We start from the raw sequence: 14,126 nt of genomic DNA, 5'->3' as shown, positions 1-14,126 counted from the left end.
TCCCTCGTGTATGAAGTGCGGGATCGGACTTACAATTAAACATATTCTCACTGAATGTCTTGCATACCTCGATGCAAGAAATCGCAATAATCTATCCAGCGATTTATACGATATACTGGGACCTGTTCTGCAATCACCAGACATATTCGTGTTACTCCAGGAGACAGGACTGGATAAACTTATATAATTATTTTTAAAAAAAACATAACCTTATTATTATTATTATACTCATATAATTTAGGAATTGATTGTTATTGTTATTAAACCTTTTCTTTTTTTATTATGTAACGCCTTTCAAAAAAAAAAGCATCTTGTCCCGATGGCCAAATTACCGAGAGTTATTTCTTTAAAAAAAAAAAAAAAGTAGTACATCATATATGCTACATATATTTTAAGTTTTAACGCATACATACAACAATTTTTTTTTTTAGTACCATAGTTTGTATAATTTTACTTACATTTAAAAAGAATACTCGTGATAAACTTTTTCATTAAACAATATATTATACTAAGTAATGATTATAAATGAATTTATAATAATAACCATTTGTAATCATTTTGTTTCAAAAACCGAAAGGTATAATGATACATAAATTTAGCATTGTTTAAAATATCTTAATTTTAATTAGGTTGTCGTCTGGTTATGCTAAATTTTAATAATTATTTACATGAAGACTTAGAGTTTTAAATTTAAATTATTGGTGATTTAACATTTTATACGTTCTGGTATTTTTACTTACTTAAATAACATTTATAACTATAATATGAAAATAAAAATGCATGCTTTTCTAGCTATACCGAATACAACGATAAGAGTAGGTACACATAATGAACCCAAGGCTACTTTTAATATTGTATGTTAATATATTTTTCTCTCATGAATGTTTGGAAATTGAAATGTTCTTTTTTTATATAGCGTTCAGAATCTTTTTTAAATTTGAAAACATTAATATCACTAGGTATATAATTTATCATTTTAGATTCTGAGCGGAGCGAGGAGGAATGTATTGATTTTACCATGATGTGTGTGTTTGTCATCACTCATCACGTTTTGGGGTAGTAAAAATGCTTCAATTTTTGACTTCAGTGTCTCGTTCAATCGGAAAGTGAATCTAATTGGTAGGTACTTTGGGGGGTCAAAAGTAAAATATTCTCAATATTTTTTGATAAGTATTCAAAGTTTGAATTTTGATAACATACGTATCATTGGATTCAAATTTAATTCCATCCATTACAGTAACACACTTGTAACCTACTGTTCAGCAGAACGACATCCACGACTTACCCGCTTTGAATTAAGGCATATCCAATTAATTGGCTATGAATTAATAATGATTATTTCCTACATTGCTCTACTGAACATCGGTTGTTATACCTAATCAATAAGTTCTGATTGAAAAAAAATATATTTTCAAAATTCGCATTTTATTATAATATGATAGATATAGGTTAGGATACGTATAGATCGTATAGTTAGTGCAGTACAGTATAGTTATAAGCCCACTCAGTTAAGTTCACGTGTGCGGTACTTGTGTGAATGCGGGCCTGCGACTACACCTACACATTCCATACCTGCTATATAATGCCCGGAGCATTCATCTCTCTGCAGTCTTGACAACAGCGTGGTTGAAGCGACGTATGTTCGAATGCAACGATTGATGTTATAAACTATATGACCGCATATAAAAATTTTTCGTCATAAGGTATTTAACACCAACGTCGAATTCGAGATAATGATATGTCTCTCTGAAGTCTTGACAACGTAACAACGGCGTGGTTGAAGCGACGTATGTTCGAATGCAACGATTAATGTTATATACCATATGACCGTATTTAAAAATTATTTTGTCACTAGGTATTTAACACCAACGTTGCAATCGATAATGATATGTTATCTCTTCATATTTAACCGCTTCTATTTCATAATAATATTTGTACAGTATGCATATTATTACGACTGTCGTTGCTCGGCAAATTGCTAGATGACCATTATTTTATTGACCATGTCGTGGGAAGGGGGTTCCGCTCTTTGTGATTATTTTCGGCCACCTGCAGCGTCGGCGCCAAGACTTTCAACCGCTGTGCCTGCACGTGTGGAAGATCATTCACTAGCGAAGACTATATTATTTTATACTTGATACTTACGAATTGAATATTTTATTTAGACAGTCATAATATATACACTTGTATATTTTTGACTATATAAATATATAATATTATGTACCTATAATAGTAATAGTTTTGACCTTTAACGATGATGAATTGATTCATTTGAATTAGATTTGTACACTGTTTGTGTATAATGTAAATAATTGATGTTGACGTTCTACACACAACGTGGGTCACCGCCATGCAAGCCCCAAGAATTGAGATACAACTTAAAAAATGTTTTATTTTTTGAATATTCTGTGAAACTTTCCAGAAGTTTAAAATAATTATTTTATATCTTATGTTATTTATAATAATTTTTACGAATTATTGGATTTTGGTGTTATGCAGCATATTTGAAGTAATTTTTTACACATAAACATTTGTTTGCACTCTTAAGTCAAAATAAATACATTTTTTTATGGGCCACGGATAGATTTTAAACAATAGGAATAGGAATTTTAAATCTTTCTATGTGAAATGGAAAAATGATAGTTATTTTTCAAATTCGTTTGGTGAATTTAAATATACTTAATAATAATTAAGTTGATTTTCAAAATTTCAAATAACTAACAAGAAATATTTTCAGTACCTACTGGTTTGAGTTGTTATTTATTCCTGAAATTTTAATTAAAAATTAACAGTATTATCAGGGAGAATTTTGGAGTTGTTAGGCTTTGTTATTTTAACTTTGTAAATTTCATGCATTAGTGTAGATACCTACATAACTTATATGTTTTAACAATACAATCACGGATTTATATAGCTTGCAAATATGTAGTAAAATTATAAAATATCTATTTTAGATATAACCTAGTAAAGTAGTAAATAGAATACATACCCATAACATACATGATAAGTTATCTGAATCTAAACTATTTAAATATTTAATCGTATTTTTAGAGTTTCAGTTGAAACATTTATGTCATGATGTCGTTATATTACCAGGTTGAATTCGTTAGTTGTTTTAAACCAACTTGACAACTTACATCCTGAATAGTTTTTTTTTTTTTTTTTGTATCAATACAATACCTTTTTTGTTCAGCAGCCGTTTCGTGTGTGATCGCTTTCACCAGTAAACCGATGATAATAATAACTATTATTATTATTTGGCACTACCTATACCCATATTAATAATATATTCGTACAACCATAAGTCCGAAAATGTTACGTAACTACGTGATTGTTTGGGGTAAGTTTTGTTGTTGATATAGTTAAAAAATTGATTTTTAATATTATTTTTATTATTGTATATTTTATTCTCACATTATATGTACCGATGTCACCATTTCAGATGTCGATAATGCACCGCCAGGAAATAGTATAAATTTTGCTTTTTTTAAATCATAATGTTATATGCAATGTGTAGTACATAAAATATGAATATTGAATATACAAATATTAATATACGTTTCATCACAATACACACTACAGTATTCTTACCCTCCTCGTGTTTATTTAACTATGTAAGTACAACATTTCGAAGTTTAAAAGTATACCTAGTTATGAGTTATAGTTTAAAAGAATTTCAAACATTTTTAGTATTATGTTCTAAGCATCTAGAGCTCTAGAAATCCTTTAAAATTAAAAGAGTAATTATTATTATTGTATATATTTTATTTTAACTAACAACAAAACAGGGAAAGTCACTGTGCTGTATTATAGTAGTCAATATATTTAGAGGATACCTCGACTTTGAGTATTAGATCAGTTGAATTTGAATTCAATGTTATAAATCATTGAACACAAAGACCGATTTTGAGCAGAGACGCATTGTCAGCATATATTTTAAAAGCTATTTGAATATTTAATTATTTATTTTTCTATTAGGATTATCTATTAGGATTATTATGTGTTCAACTAAATTTTCCAAATACATCCCATTATAAATTATATTACTACTTTATAAATTATATCATATTATAATATTATGCCATTGGTTCTAATTAATAAGCCAATACAGCTTATAGTATAATGGCGTAAATGTTTTCATATTACGCATAACTTAAAATGAGTTGAAATATTTTAAATTTGATCCCGTAAAGAAAATAATGATCTACATACTACGTTGGGTGTTTAATGATGATAATTTTCAAGTTCCATCCATAAGAGTTACATACTGAATTACAATATTATAACTTAACTTATTATGAAATCCTGAGCGGAGTAATTAATTTATTGATTTTATAATAATGTGTTACGTGTGTATGTGTGTGTTTTTTTTTTGTGGATACATTTTTCTGTCAGTAGAAAATTAGTTTTGATCTTCAATTTTTGGGGGTAGTTTGTGGCAGAAAATTAGAGAGTCAAAATAAAAAAACGATAATGAAAAATCGCAAAACCAATTTAAAAATAAATATCGATTTAGTTTTTTTTTAAACTTTTATCGTTTACAAAAATACAATGACTCTTTATGTGCTAATTACTGTACATAAATATATATATATATATATATTTTTTTTTAAAGCATTGCTTTGTCAATCTTCTTTTTTTCTCTATTGATTACTAAATTAATATTATTGACAATGATAATGCAGTGATTTCCCCTTGGTTTTTGTACAACTTGTTTTATAAGATAAAATTAAGTATTTCCTAACCGACGATTTGGAGAACCAGACCTAAGAGTCACTGCCATCACAGTCACTGGGCGATTGGCGCTTTCGATGATAGGTGATCGGTGGGTGCTTGCTTAATCAAGTATTTTATTCATATTAATTGTTTTTAATTAATTACAGTTAGATAGTTTGAAGGGATCTAAAAAAGCCATCAAAATGAACTTCATTCTCAAACAGCAACCAAATATCATCTGATTAATTTAATTATATGATAAATTAATGAATATTCATTATAATATAATCTATAAAATATATAAAAATGAATGTTTGTCAGTACGTCTCTTATGCCTTATTCCTAAACCATTCATCCGATTGCGATGAAACATTTGTGGCGGGATTTATGTACCCCAAGAAAGGTTTCTAAACTATTACAAAAAGCCAGACGAAAAAAATGTTATACATCAATACATCATACATGTATGATGTATATGATAAGATTTTATGAAGAGCTTTGTAATATTCTATATATATATATATATATATATAAACGCGTATGCTTGTCCGATTGCGAATAAATTTTGGAAAGTTGTTGAGTACACTTCCACGCAAGTTTCTACCATATTACATCCTGGTCTATTACGATCTGAACTGGGTTACACCAAAAATATTTATATACCGCTGTATTTAGTATTAAGTGATCATTTTTTTCCCGGGCGAAGTCAGATTGTACAGTTATATCAAAAACAACCGGATTCCACATTGTACTCAATTCGCCGTGGATTGGAGTAAGAAAAACGACAATTTTGATATAACATTCAAACTCAAGAGTTAGAAATGATATACTTACGTGTGCACTGAGTGGAGTCCGCAATATACCGAAGATGGATTGTCTACCTGATAAATGATAGTTTACTGCTCACATAATTACAGGCGAGTGTCACGGACATTTCAGGGCAGTACGGACATAATATTAAACGTATAATCGAATGTGTCCAGTCCAGATTGACTCACTAACCAATCAACGTATAGAGCCTAAACAACGACAGTTTGAGGCATAAACCATGTAAGGACGTGGGCGCCATTTGGGGGAGCAGGATGTGCACTTGCACACCCTGAATTTATTATTTGCTATTTGCCTAGGCGTCACTGATACACGGCCTTGCCACCTTGGTCTTCAGTTTTCCTATCTTTAACTTTATGGTTTAGGTCATAAACTGCTTTTAATGATTGATTTGTATTTTGTATTTTTATTTATATTCTAATTTCAAATATAGGTACCTAATTATTAATTAAATTTATGCGTTAAAAAATTTTAAAATAGTAATAGTTGAATGGTAAGATATCTGGTACCTAAAATATTAATATTAAATTTATTAATTTGTAATATTTTATTTATGAAAGCCAAATGTTTTTTTGATAGTAAAAATTGTATAGAAAAAATACGATGAGAAACGTTTTTTTGACAATTGGCCTGGTGGTGGGAAACAATTGGCCTCTTTAATTGCATGCACACCCTTAAAAAAAACTGAAGTGGCGCCCCTGTGTAAGGGTACACTAAGAATGTATTTTCCGAAATTCGCATTTTAAAGTAGAGCTTGCACAAGTATTTTTAGATTCAAAATGGCCGAAGAAAATCATTTTTGAACATCATTACGCCGAATATGAAATATCGAATTGATCAAAGTTTGAACCATATATACTCTGTTAAGTTAGGAAATGTTCTCGGCGGTCGACTTTGGGTGTACTACACGGCAAGTATACAGATAATAATTGATTGGGCAGGGTAACTAACAGGTGTTGCCTAACTGAAGCCCGACGAGAACTGGTAAACAACGACTACGTCTCTCGACTTACTGAACAGATTATAGAATTGGCATTTTAACAGGAAATATTATATTGTTGTAGGTAGATTTTTTGTTCTGTCAGTAATTTAGTATTTAGTGAGTACTGTAACTAATATTGTTCTACTAGAGAGGTGTGAGGAAAAGCCCCCATACTATATTTTATAAATAAAGATTTAAGTCCACCTAAAGTTCAATGAAATCTCCAACTATGGGGCTTTCCCCAACAGTAAATGTATAATGTATTATATCGATATATAAAAAACTATAACAATTTCTTTGTTTCGTTAAAAAAATTTTTAGGAAATTGGTCTGCAGTGAAATATGTACACTCTTAAATCTCTAATTGCATTTGTTTTTTCAATTTCAAAAAGAAATTACTAAATCAATTTTATATAAAACTGACTCAACATAAAAATTCCAGTTTATCCATATTCTTTTTTTTTTGTTTTTCCCAATAATTATTATTTTTACGACACTGGAATATTTTTTATTCCCCCCCCCCCCCACTTCTACTAGTAACTATACTATTTCTACTATTTCTTCTAAAATCCATTCATGGAGATGAATTTTTGCTGCTTTGAAAGGTGATGGCAGTCACCAAAAATATAAATATAATATACATCAATATATTATCATTATAAAATGATAGTCTTGTCAATCACAAAAATCATACAAAATTTAGTTTTTAGACCGATTAAAATTTCATAGGTATATAGGCAAATCACGTTTGGAAACTGTTGATTACACATTTCTATTGAGTTAAATAAATTAGTATATTTCGATAACACATCAATACTATAGAATACAACAACATCAACTTAAATCTTATTATATATAATATAATTTAACATAACTAAACAAATTTTAAAATTATTGTTATGGGTCTAATTATATACAAATGTGGTTCTTAATTTTTTTTTTAAGTCAACGCTCATTTTTACGAAAAATATTAAAGTTTTAAGGAGTATTTTTTTCACGTAGTTTAGGGGTGACGCGTGATGCAAGTATATACCACAAAATATTGATTCGCTACTCTGCATATTAAAACTTCATATACTAATTAACTATAACTATTTTTTCCAAAGTTAAATTTTTATAAATTTAAATTCTCAGAAAAATATTTTAATTTGGATTATGAAATTGAAAATGAATACAGCGATTAAAAAAGTAAAAATGATTAAAAATTAAAACAATCGAAAATAGTCAAAATAACATTTATTTTATAGAAGTGTTGCCGTTATGGTTCTAAATTTTATAAGAAAATATAATAATCTTAAAACGGTAATATGTTTTGATAAAATGAGCGTTCTACCTTTAAAAGAATCGACTAAGACACTAGCTGTATATAAAATAGTTTGCTAAGTTGGAACATTCTTTTGACATAAATATTTGTATAAACATTAATCAACTGAGCGTGTGTAAAATGTAGTATGGACTTTCACTTGTATCAAATAATATTTAGGAATGAGCAATTTTAAAGATGATTAAAAACGTACTTTACTTTTTAGATTTGTGAATATCAAATTTATATTTATTTGTTTGGTCCATTGATAGTAATTTATTTAATATTTTATGCATTAACTTGAACTGAAGGTAAAAGGATAAAATGAATGTAATATATTTATATACTATTTACTTTATATAACTAATAATTACAGTGCAAATTGCATTGAAAATGCCCAATAATTATTTTTAATAAGATTTTTAGGTATTTATAATTGTTTCAAATTGTAATTCTTATACAGAACTACATTTGTATTTATTTTTCAGGGAAAATAGTATACCCACTAAAACAAACCGATTAGATAAAATATGGTTATTTAAATAATCTGAAAGTTAAATTACTATAATAATATTAATAATAATACTAATATTTAATTGATAAGGTTTAAATAGCTTATAAGCTATAAACATCTAGATAATTTCTCAAATGAAATTTAAACAAACTAAGCAAAGCAATCTATATGTTGTCTAATGTCTTATATTGTAATTTATAAGTATTAAGTACCCTTAGTATTCTCAAAGCATGGCTAAAAGCTGCAGAAATATGATATTAAAGCAATGATATTATTAATATAATTAAATAACTATTAAAATGTTTAATATATATAGGGGGTACTTAATAAAAGTATTTTTTTTTTTTTTTTAATCAACTTGTTTAAATAGGTATATTATTGTGTTTCCTCAGGGAAGTATCCCCTTAGAATTGATCACCATCAGTGATTTTTTTATTTGAAAAAATAGTAAAGTGCAAATAGCTTACGGTTTTTAACAAGCCGACCACGTAAACGCAACTTGGTGTACGTATATCGCACAAACAATTGTTTATATAATACATCGATATTGTAGCGCAGATAATCCATTAAATAACTAACTTTAATAAAGCGGTCACGGCGGATCATTCGAAGAGGCAGAGTCTTATTTTTTGGAATCTTCCTGCTTCTTCTATGACCGGGGTATTCTGCACGAGTCCTGAATCGACGCATCAAAAGGTGCAAAACGGAATGTGACTGAAAAAAAAATCATCAGTTCACTTAAATTGTCAAGCAAATAATTTGTACTGTTTATTCTGTTGATTTCATGTTAAACCAAAGAATTTTTTCCCAAGTTATACGACTACGCGTAAGGAATGGGATATAATAACAAGACAATATATAAATAAGGTATTTAAAATCAAAAACAACTGGCCAAAACTAATATATATTATTTTTTTATTAAAATTCAATCAATTGATTGAATTTATATTATATTTTGCTGTTCTTCCATTAATGGTATATTTAACTATTGTATTCAAATTTTAAATTCTGAGCGGAGCGATCATTTGACAATGATGTGTTTTTTTTTTTTTTTTGTGGGTGTGTCTGTGTACACGATAAAATGTCGAAATAATGCTTCGAATTTCAACTAGAATAGCTTTTCCAGTAGGAAATTGAATCTAGTTGGGAGGTCAAATTTAGGAATTCCCAGTAGTTTTCAAAAGCACCGGGAAAAACAAAATTAAGAAAAAGCTAGTATTTTTACGTAGAATCAAGTTTTGAGAAAATCTATTTTGGATATTGGTATAACTTCAAAACAAATTACGGTAAACACATTAAATTTTCACTGAATTTTTAAATTTGTATTTTCTATACTTGATAAAATGTTCGAAATTATTGAAATATTTTTAAGTTTTTTTTATGGACATTTTAAATTTTAAATTTTTTCGTTTTTATTTTTTCTGTAAATAGTAAATACGAATAAAATTGTATTCGTTTCGTAAAATAGCATCACAATCTAATACAAGGCTCTTAATATATTACTACAACGGTAGTTAAAAAATATTAAAAATACATGATCATGTTTATTTTTTTTTTTAAGAAGGATTGAATGTTCGAATACTGACAAAATACGTAAAACCACGAAAATTTAGAATTTATTTTGAATTAGCAATTCATACAAATTTATCTTCTAAATCTAAGATTTAAAAATTCAATACATGATTTATTATAAGGTTGTCTACTTTTATCAAATAAAAAATTCTACCAGAAAGTCAAATTAAATTTGTATGAGCATTTGAATTTCAAATTTTTACAACATTGGATTTTCACTCGATTACTCGCTTATACCGATATTCATATTTTGTTTTTATTCAAAAACAAATAACTGTAGAAACTTGAAATTTACAGTATATGTTTATTTTATTGATATTTATAGTTGATAAAATTTTCAAAAATTTTCAGCCATTTTTAAGTTATTTATAGACAATTTCATTTTTCAATTTTTAGTTTTTACTCTATAATAAAACGTCTATACAATTTTATTTGTGAGGTCATAAAACTTGAAAATTTAATACAAGATTTATATTGATATAATAGCAATTAGAAAATATTAAAAATATATTAGCAATTTTTTTTTTTGATAACCGTTTAAAGTTTAAATTTTAACAACATTTATTTAATGAAAGTTTATAAATTATTTGTTGTTAATAATTTATAACACTATCTTATATAAGTATCTAAGGATTGAAAATGTAATACAAGGTTACACGTAAGTAGATAATTCTGCAATGAAACAATATCTAAAAACTAAACAAACATAGTTTTTTTTTAATAGTATTATTTTAAGTTCAAATTTAGATGAAATTGCATATTAGATAATCAAGAAGAACAAGTTTAGTTACATTGTTGTAATTTAAAAAAATTATTCGTGGACTTGAAATTTCTAGAGTACCAATTTATACTTTATATTCTTATTTCAATAGTTAATGTCGTTAACAACTTAAATTAATACTTTATAATAAATTGTACATACTATGATTGACTGAGTGAGTCTGGCACATAATGAATTTGATTTATTTTATTTGATAGGTACCTAAGTACCTTCATTTTTATTTTATTTTATGTTTTTATGAATTTAAAATATGTTCATAATTAATTTCCGATTCGTAAGTAAATTGATCAAGATTAGAAACTAAATGTTTTTAATTAAAATGTGCAATTTTTGGCAGCTAAATTTAACACGGATATAACGAATAGTATGTGTATTTAAATTTAAAAGCTTATACGAGTATGAACTAATAATAAATTAAAACAAATTTTAAATGTTAAAATTATAATTAATGGTATTTAATAACCAAACAATTATAATTTATAATTTAATTATAAATAAATAATCACTTAATGCCTACAAAATATTATTTTGTACATTTTTCTTACATTTTTGCTTCAATATATTCAATACATTCTGAATTTTGTCAATATATTAGAAATATCCAAAAACCTTTAAATATGCAGAAATATACAAAAAAAAAATCTATTGAAATAATTACAAAAAAAATATGGAAATTTGATTACTATAATAATTATTATTTTTTATTAAATTCAAAATATAATTCTATTTCTCTAGCTTAATATGATATTACATTATATTATTAACAAATTAGTTATACTAATTGATGTGGCTTAGATTTTTTTGCGAATTCTTTGATGGTGTGGAAAGTTATAAAAAGATTATTATTATATATTAGGTATTATACAAATTCGTTTCAGGTCGTGATGAAGATATTTTTTGTTCATCAATTTGTTTTTTTTTTTATTCTCTCGATAGTAATAGTTTTTTTTTCTCTTACCAACAAAAGTATTTTCTTGCATAATTTATTAATGATGTTCACGAATCAAATACTCCTTTAACATTATTATAGGCATTAGCCATATTATTTACCTACCTACTATATTATCAATAGAAATAGTTGGAAAATTCGTGTTTCGTCATTGAAATTATTTCGTTTATAATTATACAGCTAATAAACTTATCAATGTTAAAAAGTAACAATGATCTTATTAATATAATTTAATTTATTTTGTTACCTATAAAATCCGTGTCAGGCGTAGTTTTTACTCAAAAATAATTAAAAAAACAAACAATAGAATTTTTTTTTCAAAATTTAGAATTTTATCGGTAAGATTACAAAAACTATACATTCAATATTATATCACCTGTTAAATGAGGAATACCAATTATTCGATTTTATATTTCATAAAAACATTTTATTTTTTGGTACCTGCCTATGTCAATTTTATCGGAATAAGTATCTTACCCTTTCGAAATATTTTTAAAACTATTCGATTACGCATTTTTCGCGTTCGTGCATTACAATATGTTATACTCTAAAGTTATTTATTTTTTTGAAGGACAAGCTTCGGTACACGATTACATATTTCAAATTTTTCATAACTGATACAATATACTCGATTAACTATGCGAAATAATATTTTCGACGACAATAATATATTATTCGCGCCGTGATTTAAGCTGGGAAACCGACCTGTATAACGCGCATAACGATCGTCACAACATCGAAACAATATCGTCAACATTATCGTGGTAATTATTGTTTGATATTATTATTGTTACCTATTATTATTAATTATTATTATTATTATCATTAATATTATTATAATTATTGGCGGTAAGTATACTCACGAGTGCATAAATAACACGATCGCTTTGAATAATGGAGACGAGCAAGTTGTACGACGAGTTGGGAATTTTGACGTAGACCACAAAAATTTGGCGGACGCGGCACAACAAACACGTCAATTTCATGATGACTGCGGTCTTTTAGACCCGTATCTCCCAGTAATCGTCGCTGTCGTAGTCGCTGTCGCTGTTGTAGTCGCTGTCGCTGTCCCTGTCCTTTTCGTACTTCCCACCGGCTCCGTCCACTTCTTTTGGTTCGCCTGTTCCGTCGCCCTCGCTGTCGTCGTCTGTCGTGTCCGTGTCTTGCCGGTCGTTGGTGACCCAACGATCGGTTTGCCCCCGCTTCTCGGCGGTGGCGCTGGTCAGCCCGAATTGGCCGACCAATAATTTCTATTCCTTCGTGCGGCGGTTTCTCATGCGCCTCTCGCGTGTCACCGGGGACAGCCAAGACGAATAATGCAGCCGCTCCAAGAGTTCCCGTTCCGGATGTACGTTGCCCGCGCGCATCCGGTGATACGCTGCCGATGCGCGGTTGTACAGTTGCACGAAACGCTGCAACAAGTGCCTCAGTTGTTCCGCGGGTGTACGCTCTCTGCCGCGGGTTCGGCGTCCAGAAGGCATTCCCCCGGGAATCGAGAAGCAAAACAGCCAAACGACGTGACCGTCGGACGACTATACGCGGTTGTACCGGAATAAATCGTGCGCGATTAATAATATTATTTGAATGATATTATTATCGTATAATAATTTGTTGTTCCGTAATATTTTATCAATTCTTCGCGGAGCGGCGTGCGAAGCTCGGAGAGCAATGAGAACGCGCTACGGTGTCGTCGGACGGGCTCGGCAGACGAATGCCGCTGGAGCGTTTCGTCGGTCGCGCAAGTTGGATCGCGTATACGCTGAAGCTGAGGCGGCCTGTGGCTTATATAGACGCGTCGCGCCGGGTGGCCTTGTCGCTTGGCCAGCTCGGACCGACGCCGCGCGCTTGTTGTACGCTGCGCCGCAACCGTCACAGCGAATCCTGCGCATATTATATTCGTGTGTGCGTGTGCGTGTGTGTATCACGACGACGACGACAAAATTCGCTCGGCGAGACTAAATATCGCGTACATTTGTAAGTATACGATTAAAATTTATTTTTATTTTTTGGCCGTAATATGTGCAGACGTCTTATACATGTACTTACAGGAAGGATGCTTAGATAGAGACAATAAGTGGGCAATTTTTTCCCGGAGATATCACGTTCATGTGAGCATATGTATCATATAATATTATTATGCATAATATTTTGAAGCTAATAATTTTTAGCGTCGAAAATATTGTCTGTAACTATATACCCATTATATTATTTGTAAATATAGGAGATGACATAGAAAAATAGCTAGGGATCGAAAAAAAAATCCAAACTATAGAATTATACAATATAACAATATATATTATAAATAGTATAATATAATATGAATTATGATTTATGTTTGATGATATGTTTGATTTATGTATGGTCGATGATAGCTGATTGTGCCGTCGACCCACACCCTGTTTCACTCCAACGGGGGCGGTTGAAACCGAATTGGGCAGCTGAAACAAAAGTGTTGACCTAAACCTACGGATACATGCAATT

The 14,126-nt window shown here is 29.1% G+C and overlaps 1 protein-coding gene across 1 annotated transcript; it reads right to left on the bottom strand.

The window, feature by feature from the left end:
- Positions 1-7,365: 7,365 nt before the first annotated feature.
- Positions 7,366-13,380, bottom strand: LOC149060675 (uncharacterized). The gene is made up of 2 exons (XM_089216150.1): positions 12,509-13,380; positions 7,366-9,057 (listed from the first exon to the last, which is right to left on the bottom strand). Exons 1-2 carry the CDS (start codon positions 12,629-12,631, stop codon positions 8,776-8,778), a joined length of 405 nt encoding a protein of 134 aa, XP_089072276.1. The 5' UTR covers positions 12,632-13,380; the 3' UTR covers positions 7,366-8,775.
- Between the last annotated feature and the right edge of the window lie 746 nt (positions 13,381-14,126).

This window comes from Diuraphis noxia, unplaced genomic scaffold (genome assembly GCF_037042655.1).
Source record: "Diuraphis noxia isolate RWA-SAM2 unplaced genomic scaffold, SU_Dnox_SAM2 contig0001, whole genome shotgun sequence".
NCBI classification, from domain to species: domain Eukaryota; kingdom Metazoa; phylum Arthropoda; class Insecta; order Hemiptera; family Aphididae; genus Diuraphis; species Diuraphis noxia.
Note: the sequence above shows the minus strand (reverse complement) of the source record. Positions and strands in the feature narration are given on the sequence as shown.

Bases quoted from the DNA above. Each gene is read 5' to 3' on its own strand.
- LOC149060675 (XM_089216150.1), bottom strand. From the start codon at position 12,631: ATGAAATTGACGTGTTTGTTGTGCCGCGTCCGCCAAATTTTTGTGGTC. The intron at 9,058-12,508 runs GTGAGTATACTT...TTTTTTTTTCAG, and splicing joins ATCGTGTTATTTATGCACTC to TCACATTCCGTTTTGCACCT.